Source organism: Salvelinus namaycush, chromosome 21, assembly GCF_016432855.1.
Source record: "Salvelinus namaycush isolate Seneca chromosome 21, SaNama_1.0, whole genome shotgun sequence".
NCBI lineage: Eukaryota > Metazoa > Chordata > Actinopteri > Salmoniformes > Salmonidae > Salvelinus > Salvelinus namaycush.
The window spans coordinates 53,848,581-53,864,879 of NC_052327.1; the positions used below are offsets into that span (position 1 = coordinate 53,848,581).

Below are 16,299 nucleotides of genomic sequence, written 5' to 3' on the forward strand. Positions count from 1 at the left end.
TAAACTGTTTTTATCTAGTGGCTATCAATCTGAAGGGCTTTATTATATAAGACACTTAGAGACTGTTGGTCTGGGAAAAACAAGGCATGTCGACCAGAAATCCGCCACCGTCCTCACACAAGTCTTATTAACATTATTAACATGACACCAATGTAAACACACAACAGGTCAACACTGTCCAGTTGTGCCTTTGGATTTCTAACACCTAGCATCTAACATCTAACACTTGCTCATCATTACAACGAAAACATGGTCTGTTCTCAGTCATCTCACCTGAATGCATAATATCATATTTTAAGTTCATGCCAAAATAGTAGAGGGATGCTAAAATGCCTCATTTTTCAGGCATCCCATCCTATCCCCATATGTTAAAAAAAGGCGTGTGTGTGTGTGTGTGTGTGTGTGTGTGTGTGTGTGTGTGTGTGTGTGTGTGTGTGTGTGTGTGTGTGTGTGTGTGTGTGTGTGTGTGTGTGTGTGTGTGGTGAGGAGTAGTAGGGTCAGCCAGGACTTGTTTACACCACACACAAATGACACAGACAAGACGGCAGGTCCCAGATCAGCGTGTCACTATTATCAGGCTATCTAGTAGAATCACTGGTCAACTGTTTCCCTTTGACTCTTTATCTGTTTCACCACCACTAGAGCAATACAATACTCTTTATCTGTTTCATCACCACTAGAGTAATGCAATACTCTTTATCTGTTTCACCACCACTAGAGTAATACAATATACGTTGTGTCTGCTTGATTTAAACAGGCAAATATGATTTACATGGGACCATGTGTTTGTACACACTTAGAAAAAAGGGTTCCAAACGAGTTCTTCGGCTGTCCCCATTGGAGAACCCTTTTTGGTTCCAAGTATAACCCTTTTGGGTTCTATGTAGAACCCTCTTGTGGAAAGGGTTCTAAATGGAACCAAAAATGGTTCTACCTGGAACCAAAAAGGGTTCTTCAAAGGGATTTCCTATAGGGACAGCCGAAGAACCCTTTTAGGTTCTGGATAGCACCTTTTTCTTCTAAGAGTTTACTGTAGTATGACGGTATTTGTCTCCAAATGGTATAGTATTGTCCCTTCATTCCATGGCGTGTAACTCAAAACAGACCTCACCAGTGGGCTTTAGCTAGATCAAGATCCAGGTGAAGCATCAGATAATTTCATAAACGTAAGGTATTCATCAACATATACATCATTCCATTTGAATTGCACAAGTGTTTATTTAACAAGGTTTCATCATGTATGTACTGCCTTTATCACAATCATTTCTAGAACCGGTATATGTGTTATAGAATGAGTGAGAGTTGCTTTTGGATATAGGTGAAAAAGAAACACATTCTAGATTTTAAGGCCCTGTGATTAGATTTTTTCTCTACGAAACTTATCACATTTGCCTTCGTGAAAATGATGGAATTACAATGCTTCTTGATTCTAGAAACTTAACAGATGCGATATGTAACTTTTTGGGCGAGAGATTAAATTCACATTGACAGATCTATAACTCAGATTTCTTTCTCATTGAAAGCAAGTCTAAGAAGCGGTAGAACTGTTCTATTTGCACTATTTCTATGCTACCCATTCTTAACCCGTTAAACTCTGAGTGGTTCTTTTGGGTCCAGTGAGTTTAGGGGGAGAGGGTACCAGAAAATAGGAAGTCACAATTCACTCAAATCATACTGCTGGCAATGTCATAAGAATCTCCCCTCCCCACATAAAGGTCATAAATCATGTGCTATAGTCATACTCACAGAGTATGTAATGTAGGTCAAGTCACCAAAAGTGTAAACATTTAGTGTGCATGGAAAGGGTACACCTTGACGGTCATTGTAAAGCTATTTATTTTATTTAACCTTCATTTTAACAGGGAGTCACATTGAGATTAAAAATCTATTTTACAAGAGAGCCCTGTACTCATTACAATAAAAACAGAATAATAAATTAACATACACATATATGTGTATAAAACAATATAATTCACACACAACAAAACCAAAATAAACACATTTAATAAAAGCAATCACATAGAGATTCATAATCACTTATTTAAACTGCCTTAGTGACGTCAGCACAGAGTTCACTAACTGCAGTGAACTCTGGGACAAAAACAAAACAACAAAACAACACAGATATTTCCAAATCTGTGGAGACTGAAGGGATCTCTATTATTATCCATTCCTGACAAGGTTTCCTGACAAAATTATGATTCTTCACTTAATTAATGAAGTTACATGTGAAGGGAGTTTCTGTCAGATTGCTTTGTCCATGAATAAAAGAGAACGCAGCTCTCTTCTTACAGACAGAGAGGTCCATCCCACATTTTTATACAGACTACAACGACGAGTTCTAAAACTGTCCCCTGGGATAAAACGTATTGCGGAATGGTAGACTGCGTCCAAGGGTTTTAAAACAGAGGTTGCCGAATGCATGTAAACAACATCACCAAAATCCAATACAGGGAGAAGCGTTGTTTGAACATTATTTCTCCTATTTTCAATAGAGGCATGATTTATTTCAATATAAAATAAAATAAATCTTAGTTTCTTAGTCAGATTTTTTTTATATGCGTTACGAAGGACAACTTGTAATCCAGACACCCAGGTACTTATATTGAGAAACAAGCTCAATTTGGGCTCCATTTATAGCGCAAATATACAGGTCCTCAGGGTCAACATGTTGTGACCTAGAGAACAGCACGAGCTTGGCTCTACTTGTATTTAACACTCATCTAAGATCTATAAGTGATTTCTGAATTGAATCAAAATCATGTTGAAGTTCACGAATGGCCTGCTGCACTGAGGTGGCACAGGAATACAAAACTGTGTCATATGCATCAAGATGGGCAAGACCTATTTTAAAATTCTCTGTTTTTTAAAGGGAGCATGTTTTATCTACAATACAGTTGGAAACATCTGAGAAGTGGTTCAGACACAACTCTGGGTCAGGTATAGATGCAATACAATCAAAGTCACCAAAATAAAGGCCACAAAAAAATGCCTTTTCATTTAAATGTTTTAAATTACGTATATCCCTGACACATACAATGGGACAGTGGTCACTAATACCCAAAGCAAATACGCCACTCCCAGCATATTTCTCTGGAGTATTTTTTAAATATGATTTCGTAGGGTCCTTTAAAGTTTGGACGAGTGGGTTTTGTAATCAGCTGGGTCAAATTTAGATGAGTACAAAAATAATTTAAACAGTCAGCAAGATTAAAATCTCCAGCGATCAACACCTCTGGGGTAGTGAAAATGGCAATTAAATCAGTGAGTTTGTTTAGTACACACTTCTTGGTGGAGGGTGGATGATGGATTCCTATAACTGTTATTTTTGAGTTTGAACCCAACTGAAGACTTAAAGCCAACAATTCAAACCATTTCGGACTGTTGGTAGCCTTCAACAGAGACACAGAAAGAAGATTATTTGTGTAAATAGTAATACCACCACTTTTGCCTTTCCTATCAGCCCTAAACACATTGTAACCATAGCAACCTCAGAGTCCAGGGTTTTATCAGTTAACCAGGTCTCAGATACAATTTTAAAATAACATCAGGGTCTGCCTGAGAGAACCAGATCTTGACATTATCCTTTTTAGGTAATAAACTACAAATGTTAAGATGTAGAAATGTCAATACTTTTCTGCATTTAAAAATGACACAGATTTTCAGTACAAGTCAGATTATTTTTAGATTTTAGAACTGAAGACTCAACGATGAGATTAAACCTATTTTAGGAAATGAAAACAAAGGAGGAATAGCGATGACATTTCTCCGGTGAGCACCATTAGGCAAGTCACCACTTTCAGATACAACATGTAGAAGTCTCACAGTGACCAAAGAGGACATGGTGAAAACTGACTGATATGTAATGCTAATATTGTCCTCACATCAATTTAGTTGACCAAGAACCTTTCCCATGTTTGATGACAACAGCCGGGAGCCATTTTCACCCAGGTGAATTCCGTCTTCCAGAAAGTAGCCAGGCCTATTCCAGAAGGAGTCAAAATTGACGACGAAGAACATGTCCTTGGTCAGACACATTAACCACTGGTGAAGAGACCAAAGATGACTGAAACACACAATCCCACAACGACGAGGAGATGGAATTGGGACGAGACAATTTTAGGTTCTGCTTTTCAAAGATGTCTAGAAATGCATATGTTTTGTGCTCTTGTAGGAAGCAATCACTAACCCTAACTCTATTGCTGACTACAAATTATCTATAACTGGGCTAATAACTAACTAACTAGCAAAGAATATGAACAAAATGTCATGTCAAAACAACATGTCTACATGCAGCTTCGCTTTGATCTCAAAACAAGAGCATCTACTCTTGACCACAGCTGTAAACACAGTGCAGTTCAAAGTAAATGGCACCGATCCATATATGGCAGTGGTCTATTTGCATATAGGCCTACTGCAGCTCTGATTGGTTATGCCACACAGGCGGCTGAGTAGTAAGTGTCAATGTAACAGAATTCTACTTCGATGTGTTCTGCCTACAACAAATTCTCTTGCATTGTCTGTTTTGTTTCGGTACAGTATGTTGCATTGAATGTGGCTAGTATTGGGTTGATTAGATCACAATTGCCTCAACAAAGGGAAATATTGGTAGTGTTAACAGGGAAAACTTTAGAACAGTGGTCCCCAACCTTTTCAAGATCTCAAGATCCCTTTGAGTCAAAATGCAAGCCGAGATCTACCACAGATTTTATTTTTTACCATGACTTAGAAAGCGTACTCCTATGCAACATTAACAGTGCTGTAGCAATAAGGTTTGTGCAGTAGGCTATAGGCCCAATATATTATCACTGCATATTGGCTTTGCTTGAATTGCCCTGCCAAAGCCTTGTTTTCGCGCCATTTAAAAAATATATATTTTGAAATTTGAGGTAGGCTATATGGTTATACCGGTAATAGATCCGTTTTTGTATTACTTGTGAAGCACAGCTGAGTGAGCATGCATTTAAATAATTAGCTTTTTATTTTACTGGGCTGATGGTGCCTGCATCTGAGGGTCAGTCTCAACGGAGGGAGAGAGCAGCAGACTGACTCCCTCTCCCTCTCGTATACCTCCCCTCTCCTCTCCCTCCCTCTCCCTCTCCTCTCCTCCCCCTCTCCTCTCCCTCTCCTCTCCCTCTCCTCTCCTCCCCCTCTCCCCTCTCCCTCTCTTCTCCCTCTCTTCTCTCTCTCTTCTCCTCTCCCTCTCCTCTCCCTCTCCTCTCCCTCTCCTCTCCCTCACCTCTCCCTCTCGTATACCTCCCCTCTCCTCTCCCTCCCCTCTCCTCTCCCCCCTCTGCCTCCCCTCTCCCTCTCTTCTACCTCCCCTCTCCCTCTCTTCTCCCTCACCTCTCCTCCCCTTCTCCGCTCCCTCACCTCTCCCTCACCTCTCCCTCTCGTATACCTCTCCTCTCCCTCACCTCTCCCTCCCCTATCCCTCTCGTATACCTCCCCTCTCCTCTCCCTCCCCTCTCCCTCTCCTCTCCCTCCCCTCTCCCTCCCCTCTCCCTCCCCAAAAAGGGACACCATCTTCCAAATGATGGTGAAACTCCAGTTACATCGCATTATTTCTGACTCATGTTTAAATTCATGTTGTTACTCCTATGAACAGAGAAAGTTAAATATTCCTCAATATTAAAAAAGACCCAAGCCGCAAATAATAACAACAATGCAAGCCTATACACTTTCCTACTAATTCAATACTGCTGCACTGCTTGATGTAGCGCTGAGTGGAAATAGGAAGAACGTGCATTTTATGGCTTATAAAAGTGTTGAATACAAAGTGTTGACAGTGCTGAGTAAGAACTTAAACATGAACAAGGCAGAGTTTGTACCTTCGGACACATGAAATGGTTAAAAATGGCAACAGTTCTCCTACCCGGCGCGCAGGGCAGCTGAATCGGGTGCACCTACCAACAACAGCCCAAGATGGAAAAAATATTAAAATAGGAACACAAGGCTTTATTGCTGTTTTTTTTTACAGAAATGTTTAACGATTGACTAGGAATGCCTTGGACGTCGACCAGTCGATCATCATTGACCGGTTTGTGACAACTGCTCTAGAAAGTTGAACCAAGTTCAAACCCCTGCTTCTATTCCTGCCTGCCAGTCCAGGGGAACGGCACAGCGGTCTCTGGGCTACTGCTGCAGCTTCCAGGGAACACTGTTGCATGTACAGGAATTTGACTCAGTGGAATAGCGCTGCGACAGCTACAGAGTTAAAGACAGACAATAGACAGAAAATATGGACAAAATATATAGACCCAGAACTTACACAATCCACATACACTATGAGAACTGAAGCTTAAAACTACATTAGAACTATATGTGTAGAGAAAGAATTAAGATAAACATTTTAACAGGATGATGTGCAATGGAGGAAATACACTACATGATCAAAGGTATGTGGACACCTGCTCATCTAAACATCTCATTCTAAAATCATGGGCATTAATATGGAGTTGGTCCCCGCTTTGCTGCTATAACAGCCTCCACTCTTCTGGGAAGGCTTTCCACTAGATGTTGGAACATTGCTGCGGGGACTTGCTTCCATTCAGCCACAAGAGCATGAGTGAGGTCAAGCACTGATGTTGAGTGATTAGGCCTGGCTCGCAGTCGGTGTTTCAATTCATCCCAAAGGTGTTAGATGGGGTTAAGGTCAGGGCTCTGTGCAGGCCAGTCAAGTTCTTCCACACCAATCTCTTCAAACCATTTCTGGATGGACATCGCTGTAGCACAGGGGCATTGTCATGCTGAAACATGAAAATGCCTTCCCCAAACTGTTGCCACAAAGTTGGAAGCACAGAATCGTCTAGAATATCATTGTATTCTGTAGCGTTAAGATTTCCCTTCACTGGAACAAAGGGGCTTACCCAAACCATTAAAAACAGCCCCAAACCACTAATCCTCCTCCACCAAACTTTACAGTTGACACTATGCACACGTGTAGGTAGAGTTCTTCTGGCATTCGTCAAACCCAGATTAATCCGTCGGACTGCTAGATAGTGAAGCGTGATTCATCACTCCAGAGAACGCGTTTCCACTGCTCCAGAGTCCAATCAGGGCAAGCTTTACACCACTCCAGCCGACGTTTGGCATTGCACATGGTGATCTTAGCCTTGTGTGCGGCTGCTCGGCCATGGAAACCAATTTCATGAAGCTCCCGACGAACAGTGAGTGTTGCAAACCGAGGTAAGGCAATTTTTTAGGCCCTACACGCTTCAGCACTCGGCAGTACCGTTCTGTGAGCTTGTGTGGCCTACCACTTCACGGCTGAGCTGTTGTTGCTCCTATACGTTTTTACTTCATAATAACAGCACATACAGTTAACTAGGGCAGCTTTAGCAGGCAAGAAATTTGACGAAAATGTCTTGTTGGAAAGGTGTCATCCTGTGACGGTGCCACGTTGAAAGTCAGTGAGCTCTTCAGTACCAGCCATTCTACTGCCAATGTTTGTCTATGGAGATTGCATGGCTGTGTGCTTGATTGTATACACCTGTCAGCAACGGGTGTGGCTGAAAGAGCAGAATCCACTAATTTGAAGGAGTGTCACATACTTTTGGCCTTGTAGTGTATATATGTGCGAGTCAATTGGGGAAATACAAATGTGAGAGTCAATCCGTGGCGGAGCACAAAGGCAGTGCAAAGAGCAATGTGCAGTCTATTGATGAATAGTACAGAGTGCATAGTCTATTGATGAATAGTACAGGGTGCATAGTCTATTGATGAATAGTGCAGGGTGCATAGTCTATTGATGAATAGTACAGAGTGCATAGTCTATTGATGAATAGTGCAGGGTGCATAGTCTATTGATGAATAGTGCAGGGTGCATAGTCCGTGGATGAATAGAGCAGGCTACATAGTCTATTGATGAATAGTGCAGGGTGCATAGTCTATTGATGAATAGTGCAGGGTGCATAGTCCGTGGATGAATAGAGCAGGCTACATAGTCTATTGATGAATAGTGCAGGGTGCATAGTCCGTGGATGAATAGAGCAGGCTACATAGTCTATTGATGAATAGTGCAGGCTACATAGTCTATTGATGAATAGTGCAGGGTGCATAGTCTATTGATGAATAGTGCAGGGTGCATAGTCTATTGATGAATAGAGCAGGCTACATAGTCCGTGGATGAATAGAGCAGGCTACATAGTCTATTGATGAATAGTGCAGGCTACATAGTCTATTGATGAATAGAGCAGGCTACATAGTCTATTGATGAATAGAGCAGGCTACATAGTCTATTGATGAATAGTACAGGCTACATAGTCTATTGATGAATAGAGCAGGCTACATAGTCTATTGATGAATAGTGCAGGCTACATAGTCTATTGATGAATAGTGCAGGCTACATATTCTATTGATGAATAGTGCAGGGTGCATAGTCTATTGATGAATAGTGCAGGGTGCATAGTCCGTGGATGAATAGAGCAGGCTACATAGTCTATTGATGAATAGTGCAGGGTGCATAGTCCGTGGATGAATAGAGCAGGCTACATAGTCTATTGATGAATAGTGCAGGCTACATAGTCTATTGATGAATAGTACAGGCTACATAGTCTATTGATGAATAGTACAGGCTACATAGTCTATTGATGAATAGTGCAGGGTGCATAGTCTATTGATGAATAGAGCAGGCTACATAGTCCGTGGATGAATAGAGCAGGCTACATAGTCTATTGATGAATAGTGCAGGCTACATAGTCTATTGATGAATAGAGCAGGCTACATAGTCTATTGATGAATAGAGCAGGCTACATAGTCTATTGATGAATAGTACAGGCTACATAGTCTATTGATGAATAGAGCAGGCTACATAGTCTATTGATGAATAGTGCAGGCTACATAGTCTATTGATGAATAGAGCAGGCTACATAGTCTATTGATGAATAGTGCAGGCTACATAGTCTATTGATGAATAGTGCAGGCTACATAGTCTATTGATGAATAGTACAGGCTACATAGTCTATTGATGAATAGTACAGGCTACATAGTCTATTGATGAATAGTGCAGGCTACATAGTCTATTGATGAATAGAGCAGGCTACATAGTCTATTGATGAATAGTGCAGGCTACATAGTCCGTGGATGAACAGAGCAAAGTGCAAAGTCTATGAGTGGGAAGATCAACGTGGACCAGGTGGCCAGTTTGGTAAGGGCTACGGCACGGAGGGAAAAAGCTGTTCAGGTGGTCGGGGGATTTGGTCGTGATTGACCTGGCGAGAGACTCTTATAATCTTCTCCTCTCCAGTGGATATTGCCATCCATTACCTTCCTTAGCTGACAGTGAGGAATCACTGAGTGGAATGGAGGAAGACGAAACCTCAAAGTTACCTGTATTATGTTGCAAAACCTTCAGCATATGACCACTAGCACCGGAGGGGAGGCAATTTTGTGAAACATTACATATTATAAGTCTATTTATAAGATTATGATAAAGGTTCATACATACATGCCAAATAACAAGTTATAAATCATTATACTGTATGTATGTGAACGCTTGCTTTCTCTTTGGCAGTTATTTAACGTCGCCCTTTCAGAAAACACTAGACATTAATTGACTGAATTTGAGTCATCCAACCTTCTACAAGCAGATCTTAGTTTGTATATAATCCTGTCAGTGTAGGCCTACAACATAATTCAAACCCATCTAAATCCATTTTCTGCCTCATCGCTCATCATACAAAAACAAAGCATCCCCTCGCTGGCCACATTCCTCTAGGAGGAATATTCTGGAAAAGTCTGGCTGTTTCCATTTTAAAAGATGAGACACACGAAAACACTCGTATTGTACCCAACCAGTCAAGCAGATCAAATGGGCACATCTTTTCATAATGTAGCAAGATCATTTGAATTAACTTATCATAAGCAATAAGCACATTCTTGTAAAAGATCATGTGTTCTCAATAAGGTGATAATAAGGTGATAATATGGTAATAATAAGGTGATAATAAGGTGATGATAATGTAAAACGGTGATAATGAGGTACTAATAAGGTGACAATACGACACTAATAAGGTAATAATAAGGTAATAATAAGGTGATGGCAAGGTAATAATAAGGTGATGGCAAGGTAATAATAAGGTAATAATAATGTAATAAGCTGATAATAAGATAATAATAAGGTGAATACATGGTAATAATAAGGTGATAATGAGGTAATGACAATGTAATAATAAGGTGATAATAAGGTGATGATAATGTAATAAGGTGATAATGAGGTACTAATAAGGTGACAATAAGGTAATAATAAGGGAATAAGATGGTAATAATAAGGTAATAATAAGGTGATAATATGGTAACAATAATGTGATGATAATGTAATAAGGTGATAATGAGGTAATAATAAGGGGATAATATGGTAACAATAATGTGATGATAATGTAATAAGGTGACAATAAGGTAATAATAAGGTGATAATAAGGTGATGATAATGTAATAAGGTGATAATGAGGTAATAATAAGGGAATAAGATGGTAATAATAAGGTAATAATAAGGTGATAATATGGTAACAATAATGTGATGATAATGTAATAAGGTGATAATAAGGTGATAATAAGGTAATAATAAGGTAATAATAGCTCAAACCCTATTAGCACCACCGCTCTGCTCAGGAGAAGGCGAAAAGACATGTGCCGACTGACTGGGACCGCAAAGCAGAACAAACAACCAAACTCTCCATCTGTAGCCAACCAACCTGGAGAGGAGAGGTTAGCCTGTATTTCAAGTGGCTGACTGGCCATACATAGCCTATACCGCCAGAGCAGCCTGACATGTCCCTAACCTCGTCCCTCTTAACTGCTCCTGACCCAGGTCACAATGACACTCTTTGATACGAAAATGAGTGCATCTGACATGGCACCCTACTTCCTATAATAGTGCACTAATTTTGACAAGGGGAACCTATATAGGGAATAGGGTGCCATGGGCCCTGGTAATTAGTGCACTACATAGGGAATAGGGTGCCATGGGCCCTGGAAATTAGTGCACTACATAGGGAATAGGGTGCCATGGGCCCTGGAAATTAGTGCACTACATAGGGAATAGGGTGCCATGGGCCCTAGTATTTAGTGCACTACATAGGGAATAGGGTGCCATGGGCCATGGTAATTAGTGCACTACATAGGGAATAGGGTGCCATGGTAATTAGTGCGCTACATATGGAATAGGGTGCAATGGGCCCTGGAAATTAGTGCACTACATAGGGAATAGGGTGCCATGGGCCATGGTAATTAGTGCACTACATAGGGAATAGGGTGCCATGTGTTTATCATTGAGAAGCTCAGCATGTTCATTGGGGTCCTGTAAATCCAGACCAAAGTAGAACCCCCTCTAACCCATGTGTGTGTGTGTGTGTGTGTGTGTGCGTGCGCGTGTGCGTGCGTGTGTGTGTGTGTGTCAGACAGGTGTTTGTTTTTTTAAAGCCTTTGTCTAGAATTAAATGTAATGATCTATGCGGCATTGCCTACAAGGATAGACCATTACATTCCACATTTTAATAAAACAACAGTTTATGACAGTTTTTATAAATGTGCCCCATAAAAAGATGCACTGGTAGCCGAAACGCGTTTCACACTTGTAGCTTGTTAAAAAGAAAATCTTATACGGACTAATGATTACACCCTATATCAGCAAGATGCAGGCAACCATGTGCATCTACAGTGCATTCGGAAAATATTCAGACCTCTTGAATATTTCCACATTTTGTTACGTTACAGCCTTATTCTAAAATGTATTACAATTTTTGATTTTACTCATCAATCTACACACAAAACCCTATAAGGACAAAATGAAAACAGGTTTTAGAAATTTTAGCAAATGTATAAAAAATAAAATAAAACAGAAATACCTTATTTACATAAGTATTCAGACCCTTTGCTATGAGACTCGAAATTGAGCTCAAGTGCATCCTGTTTCTATTTATCATCCTTGAGATGTGTCTACAACTTGATTGGAGTCCACCTATGGTAAATTAAATTGATTGGACATGATTTGAAAAGGCACACACCTGTCTATATAAGGTCCCACAGCATGTCAGAGTAAAAACCAAGCCATGAGGTCGAAGGAATTGTTCGTAGATCTCAGAGACAGGATTGTGTCGTGGCACAGATCTGGGCTAAGGGTACCAAAAAATGTCTGCAGCATTGAAGGTTCCCAAGAGCACAGTGGCCTCTATCATTCTTAACTGGAAGAAGTTTGGAACCATATAGACTCTTCCTAGAGCTGGCCCAGGGGAGAAGGGCCTTGGTCAAGGAGATGACCAAGAACCCGATGGTCACTCTGACAGAGCTCCAGAGTTCCTCTGTGGAGATGGGAGAACCTTCCAGAAGGACAACCACCTCTGCAGCACTCCACCAATCAGAGCTTTATGGTAGTGGCCAGCTGTAAGCCGCTCCTCAGTTAAAGGCACATGACAGCCCATTTGGAGTTTGCCAAAAGGCACCTAAAGACTCTCAGACCATTAGAAACAAGATTCTCTGGTCTGATGAAACCAATATTGAACTATTTTGCCTGAATGCCAAGCATCACGTCTGGAGGAAACCTGGCACCATCCCTACGGTGAAGCATGGTGGTGGCAGCATCATGCTGTGGGGATGTTTTTCAGCTTCAGGGACTGGGAGCCTAGTCAGGATCAAGGGAAAGATGACCGGAGAAAAGTACAGAGAGATCCTTGATAAAAACCTGCTCCAGAGTGCTCAGGACCTCAGACTGGGGTGAAGGTTCACCTTCCAACAGGACAACGACCCTAAGCAGAACGCCAAGTCAATGCAGGAGTGGCTTCGGGACAGGTCTCTGAATGTCCTTGATTGGCCCAGCCAGAGGCCGGACTTGAAAATATCTGTGCAGCAACGCTCCCCATCCAACCTGACAGAGCTTGAGAGGATCTACAGAGAAGAATGGGAGAAACTCCCCAAATACAGGTGTGCCAAGCTTGTAGCGTCATGCCCAAGAAGACTTGAGGCTGTAATCTCTGGCAAAAGTGCTTCAACAAAGTACTGAGTAAAGGGTCTTAATACTTACGGAAAATTGATATTTCAATGTATTAATTTTTTATAAATTAGCAAAAATGTCTAAAAAACTGTTTTTGTTTTGTCATTATGGGGTATTGTGTGTCGGTTGATGAGGGGGAAATACAATTGAATCCATTTTAGAATAAGGCTGTAATGTAAAAACAAAATGTGGAAAAAGTCAAAGGGTCTGAATACTTTCTGAATGCACGGTACATTGTAAACTTTCATTCATAGGCTGTAGGTTGTACTGTAGCAACTTCATGACGGGTATAGGGAAAATTTGAGTATCATTCATGTAATGTAATAGGCTAAACCTATCGATGATACAATGAACTGTGTGAATAGAATATGAATGACAGTCATCCGATATACTGTAATAGAAATAAGGCCATGCTTATGAAAACATTTAATCGTCCTTAAACGGCACTGACCGCCATTGTTTTCTAACCAATGTAAAATGGAGTTGAAATTGCGGAATTGAATTGGCTAAATGAGCTGGAGTAGGCTACAATGATCAACCAACAGGTAGGCAGTTGTTTCATATGAACGGAGTTGTTGTAGACATTGGACGGGGAGCGCAGCAAAACAGCCTCAATTAACCTTGCTACTTTAGCTAGCTAGCTGGCTAACTTAGCTGGCTACTGTAGCACGCTAGCTTCTTTACAACGAGTTGATGCAGTGGTCGCTGTGAATCATCCAGGTGGATGCTACCCATTGGTGGTGGATGAGGTCAGTTTCCACCTACTATGTAAAAACTTTCAGTACCTCAGTTGGTAGAAAAAGCGCTATATAAATCCAATCAATTATTATTATTATTAAGTCAGGCACTACCAGATGGTATGATAGATAACCTATGGCAGCAACAAGTTTGTCTAATTAGCAGGAGATGGTTTGGCACATAGACCGTAACAGACATCGGCCCCTGCTCTTCTCTACCCCCCCCCCCCCCCCCCCCCCGATGAGACCAGCAGAGCGCAGCGCACCGGCTCTCTCTGGAGTCGCAAGAGCAAGTCTCCAGTGAAGTTAAGTTTCAAAAACAACAACATTTTAATAATACAACACATGTACTTCGACTATCCCGAAATCTGAAAAAAAAGTACACTGATATCATATTCAAATACTGATATAATTTCAAATGCCCATCCCCTAGTAAAGAATACATGAAACACCTCAATTCTGACATTAAGTCGAAGTGGATGATAGTGGTTTCATTAACAATACCATACATCTGTAAATTATTTATAGTTTTGTCTTAAATTAATTATAAGGTGCCATCAGGACATATTTAGTGATGAGATGAACCAATAATATCCACATTCTACCTATAGCTACTTCCATTAAAACTCAGAGAGAGAGAGAGAGAGAGAGAGAGAGAGAGAGAGAGAGAGACAGAGAGACAGAGAGAGAGAGAGAGAGAGAGACAGAGACAGAGACAGAGACAGAACTCCAAATTAATCATGATATATTCTATTGTACTTAGATCCTCCAACAGCGTCATGTCACTGAAACAAATATCGGAGGAAAAACCACACTGGAAAATGATAACTGATGAAATTACATAGAAATGTACCAATTTATGAGTGAAAATAAATCAAAAACTTCGATTTCAAATTCAGACCATTATTGGAGTATATTCTCTGATTAAGTACTCTGTAAGACATCAATCAAAATGTGGAAAATATACTGTACTACGGGGATATGGTTAAATTACACAACAGCAAACACTCGAGAGATCCAAGAGGAGATAGTATCTGTTAAGAGTTGTGTTATTATTGAATGGTTATGATGGAGGAATACGACTAGCGAGCTCTCTTCAGAATAATAGCGGTCCAGATATCAATCTCAAAGCAAACATACTCAAAACGCGCCGGAAAAAAAATAATAAAACAGAAAATGTACCATCAAAGTGACTATTATCAAGCAAAGAAGAAGCACTGGTATTTTCAAAGTATAATTTCAATAGAAAAATTACTAAATGATAATAACAGTATGATGTATTATTTTATATTAATAATAATAGTATTATTATCATCACTATATTTCTTACTATTACTATCCTCGTTGCTGATAACGTCAATAGTAGGCCTGTCATTCAGGCATTAAATATAATACAGCCATAATTAATGATAGACTCAGCAACACTTTGCAATAAACTAATACTATTCAACAATAACAATAATACTAATAATAGGCTACATCATATTGTTTATATTATAATGTTGTTGTTGTTTTTATTATTCCATTATCTTGAATACACGTTTGGATACAGCCCTAATCAAACCAACGTCTGTGGAAGAGCCCAAAATGAGCCACAAACAAACCAGCCATACAGTCCGCCAAGTCCAACGGGACTCCCGTATAGTATATTAAGACAGACAGAAGAAGAAAAAAGCTCCTTACCTGGTCCCTCTGAATGCATGGCAGCGAGGTCCTCCTGTGTGACTTGCTGTTGGACTGACTGTGTGCCATGTCTGTGGAAATCACAGAACTGGACCTCCTTCGCCTTTTAAACACAGGGGTCTCGTCCCCTTCCCTCGCCCCAGTCACAGAGGGGGTACAGCCCTCCCTGGGTATCCCTTGGTTCGGAAGTAGACTATCAGCATACCTCGCCAGTAGGATGCCCAACACTCCCACCAGGTACGCCACGTAAGGTCTCCAAGTGGCCCGGACTTTGTGCAGCGAGATGAGCGAGATAGTCCGAACGACGCTTACGAACACTATGACCGAGATGCCGTGCTTGAGCCGCGCTACCATGAGTGTGCCGGTTGCCAGGCAGGCGAGCACGACCGCGGCCGCTGACGTGCTGAAGGAAAACGGCTGTTGTTCATCCGTCCAAGTCCCGCCGTGTACGAGAGCCCACGCCGCTGTCTCTCCCAGGTGGCAAAGAGTGAGGAGGAAAAGGGCGGTTTGGATAAGCACTCCGCAGCGGATCAAATACAAACCCACCCAAAAGAAGGCACATACGAGGGTAAATACAGGCGAGATCAGATGCCAGAGAGTTAGCAACAACTCTCCTGCGCAGCCTGACACGAAATGAACAGGAGAGCCGGAGTGCAGCCTACTGTTACCACTGCTACTGAGCTCAGTCCTCCAGTCGGCTAATTTAACCACCAGAGCGAGAAAAACAGACAGTGAGCCCACACATACTACACACCGGAGTCTTTGGCAACTCCATATCTTGAATACGAGCCTCACCATGCACGACCCGTATGAGCCATCACCATCTCGGTCTCGACTGTCCGGCAGTGGCTGGATGAAACTTGTTTTCACATAACCATTGCGCTCCGGTGC

At 41.2% G+C, this 16,299-nt stretch overlaps 1 protein-coding gene across 1 annotated transcript in view; it reads left to right on the forward strand.

Moving 5' to 3' along the window:
* The window catches only part of eps8l2 (EPS8 like 2), a 110,724-nt gene extending 94,917 nt beyond the window's left edge, over window positions 1-15,807 (forward strand). Inside the window, exon 16 of the mRNA XM_039017016.1 lies at window positions 15,688-15,807. Within this exon, the coding sequence (XP_038872944.1) occupies window positions 15,688-15,807 (120 nt within the window). The remainder of the gene's footprint in view (window positions 1-15,687) is intronic.
* Window positions 15,808-16,299: the final 492 nt, after the last annotated feature.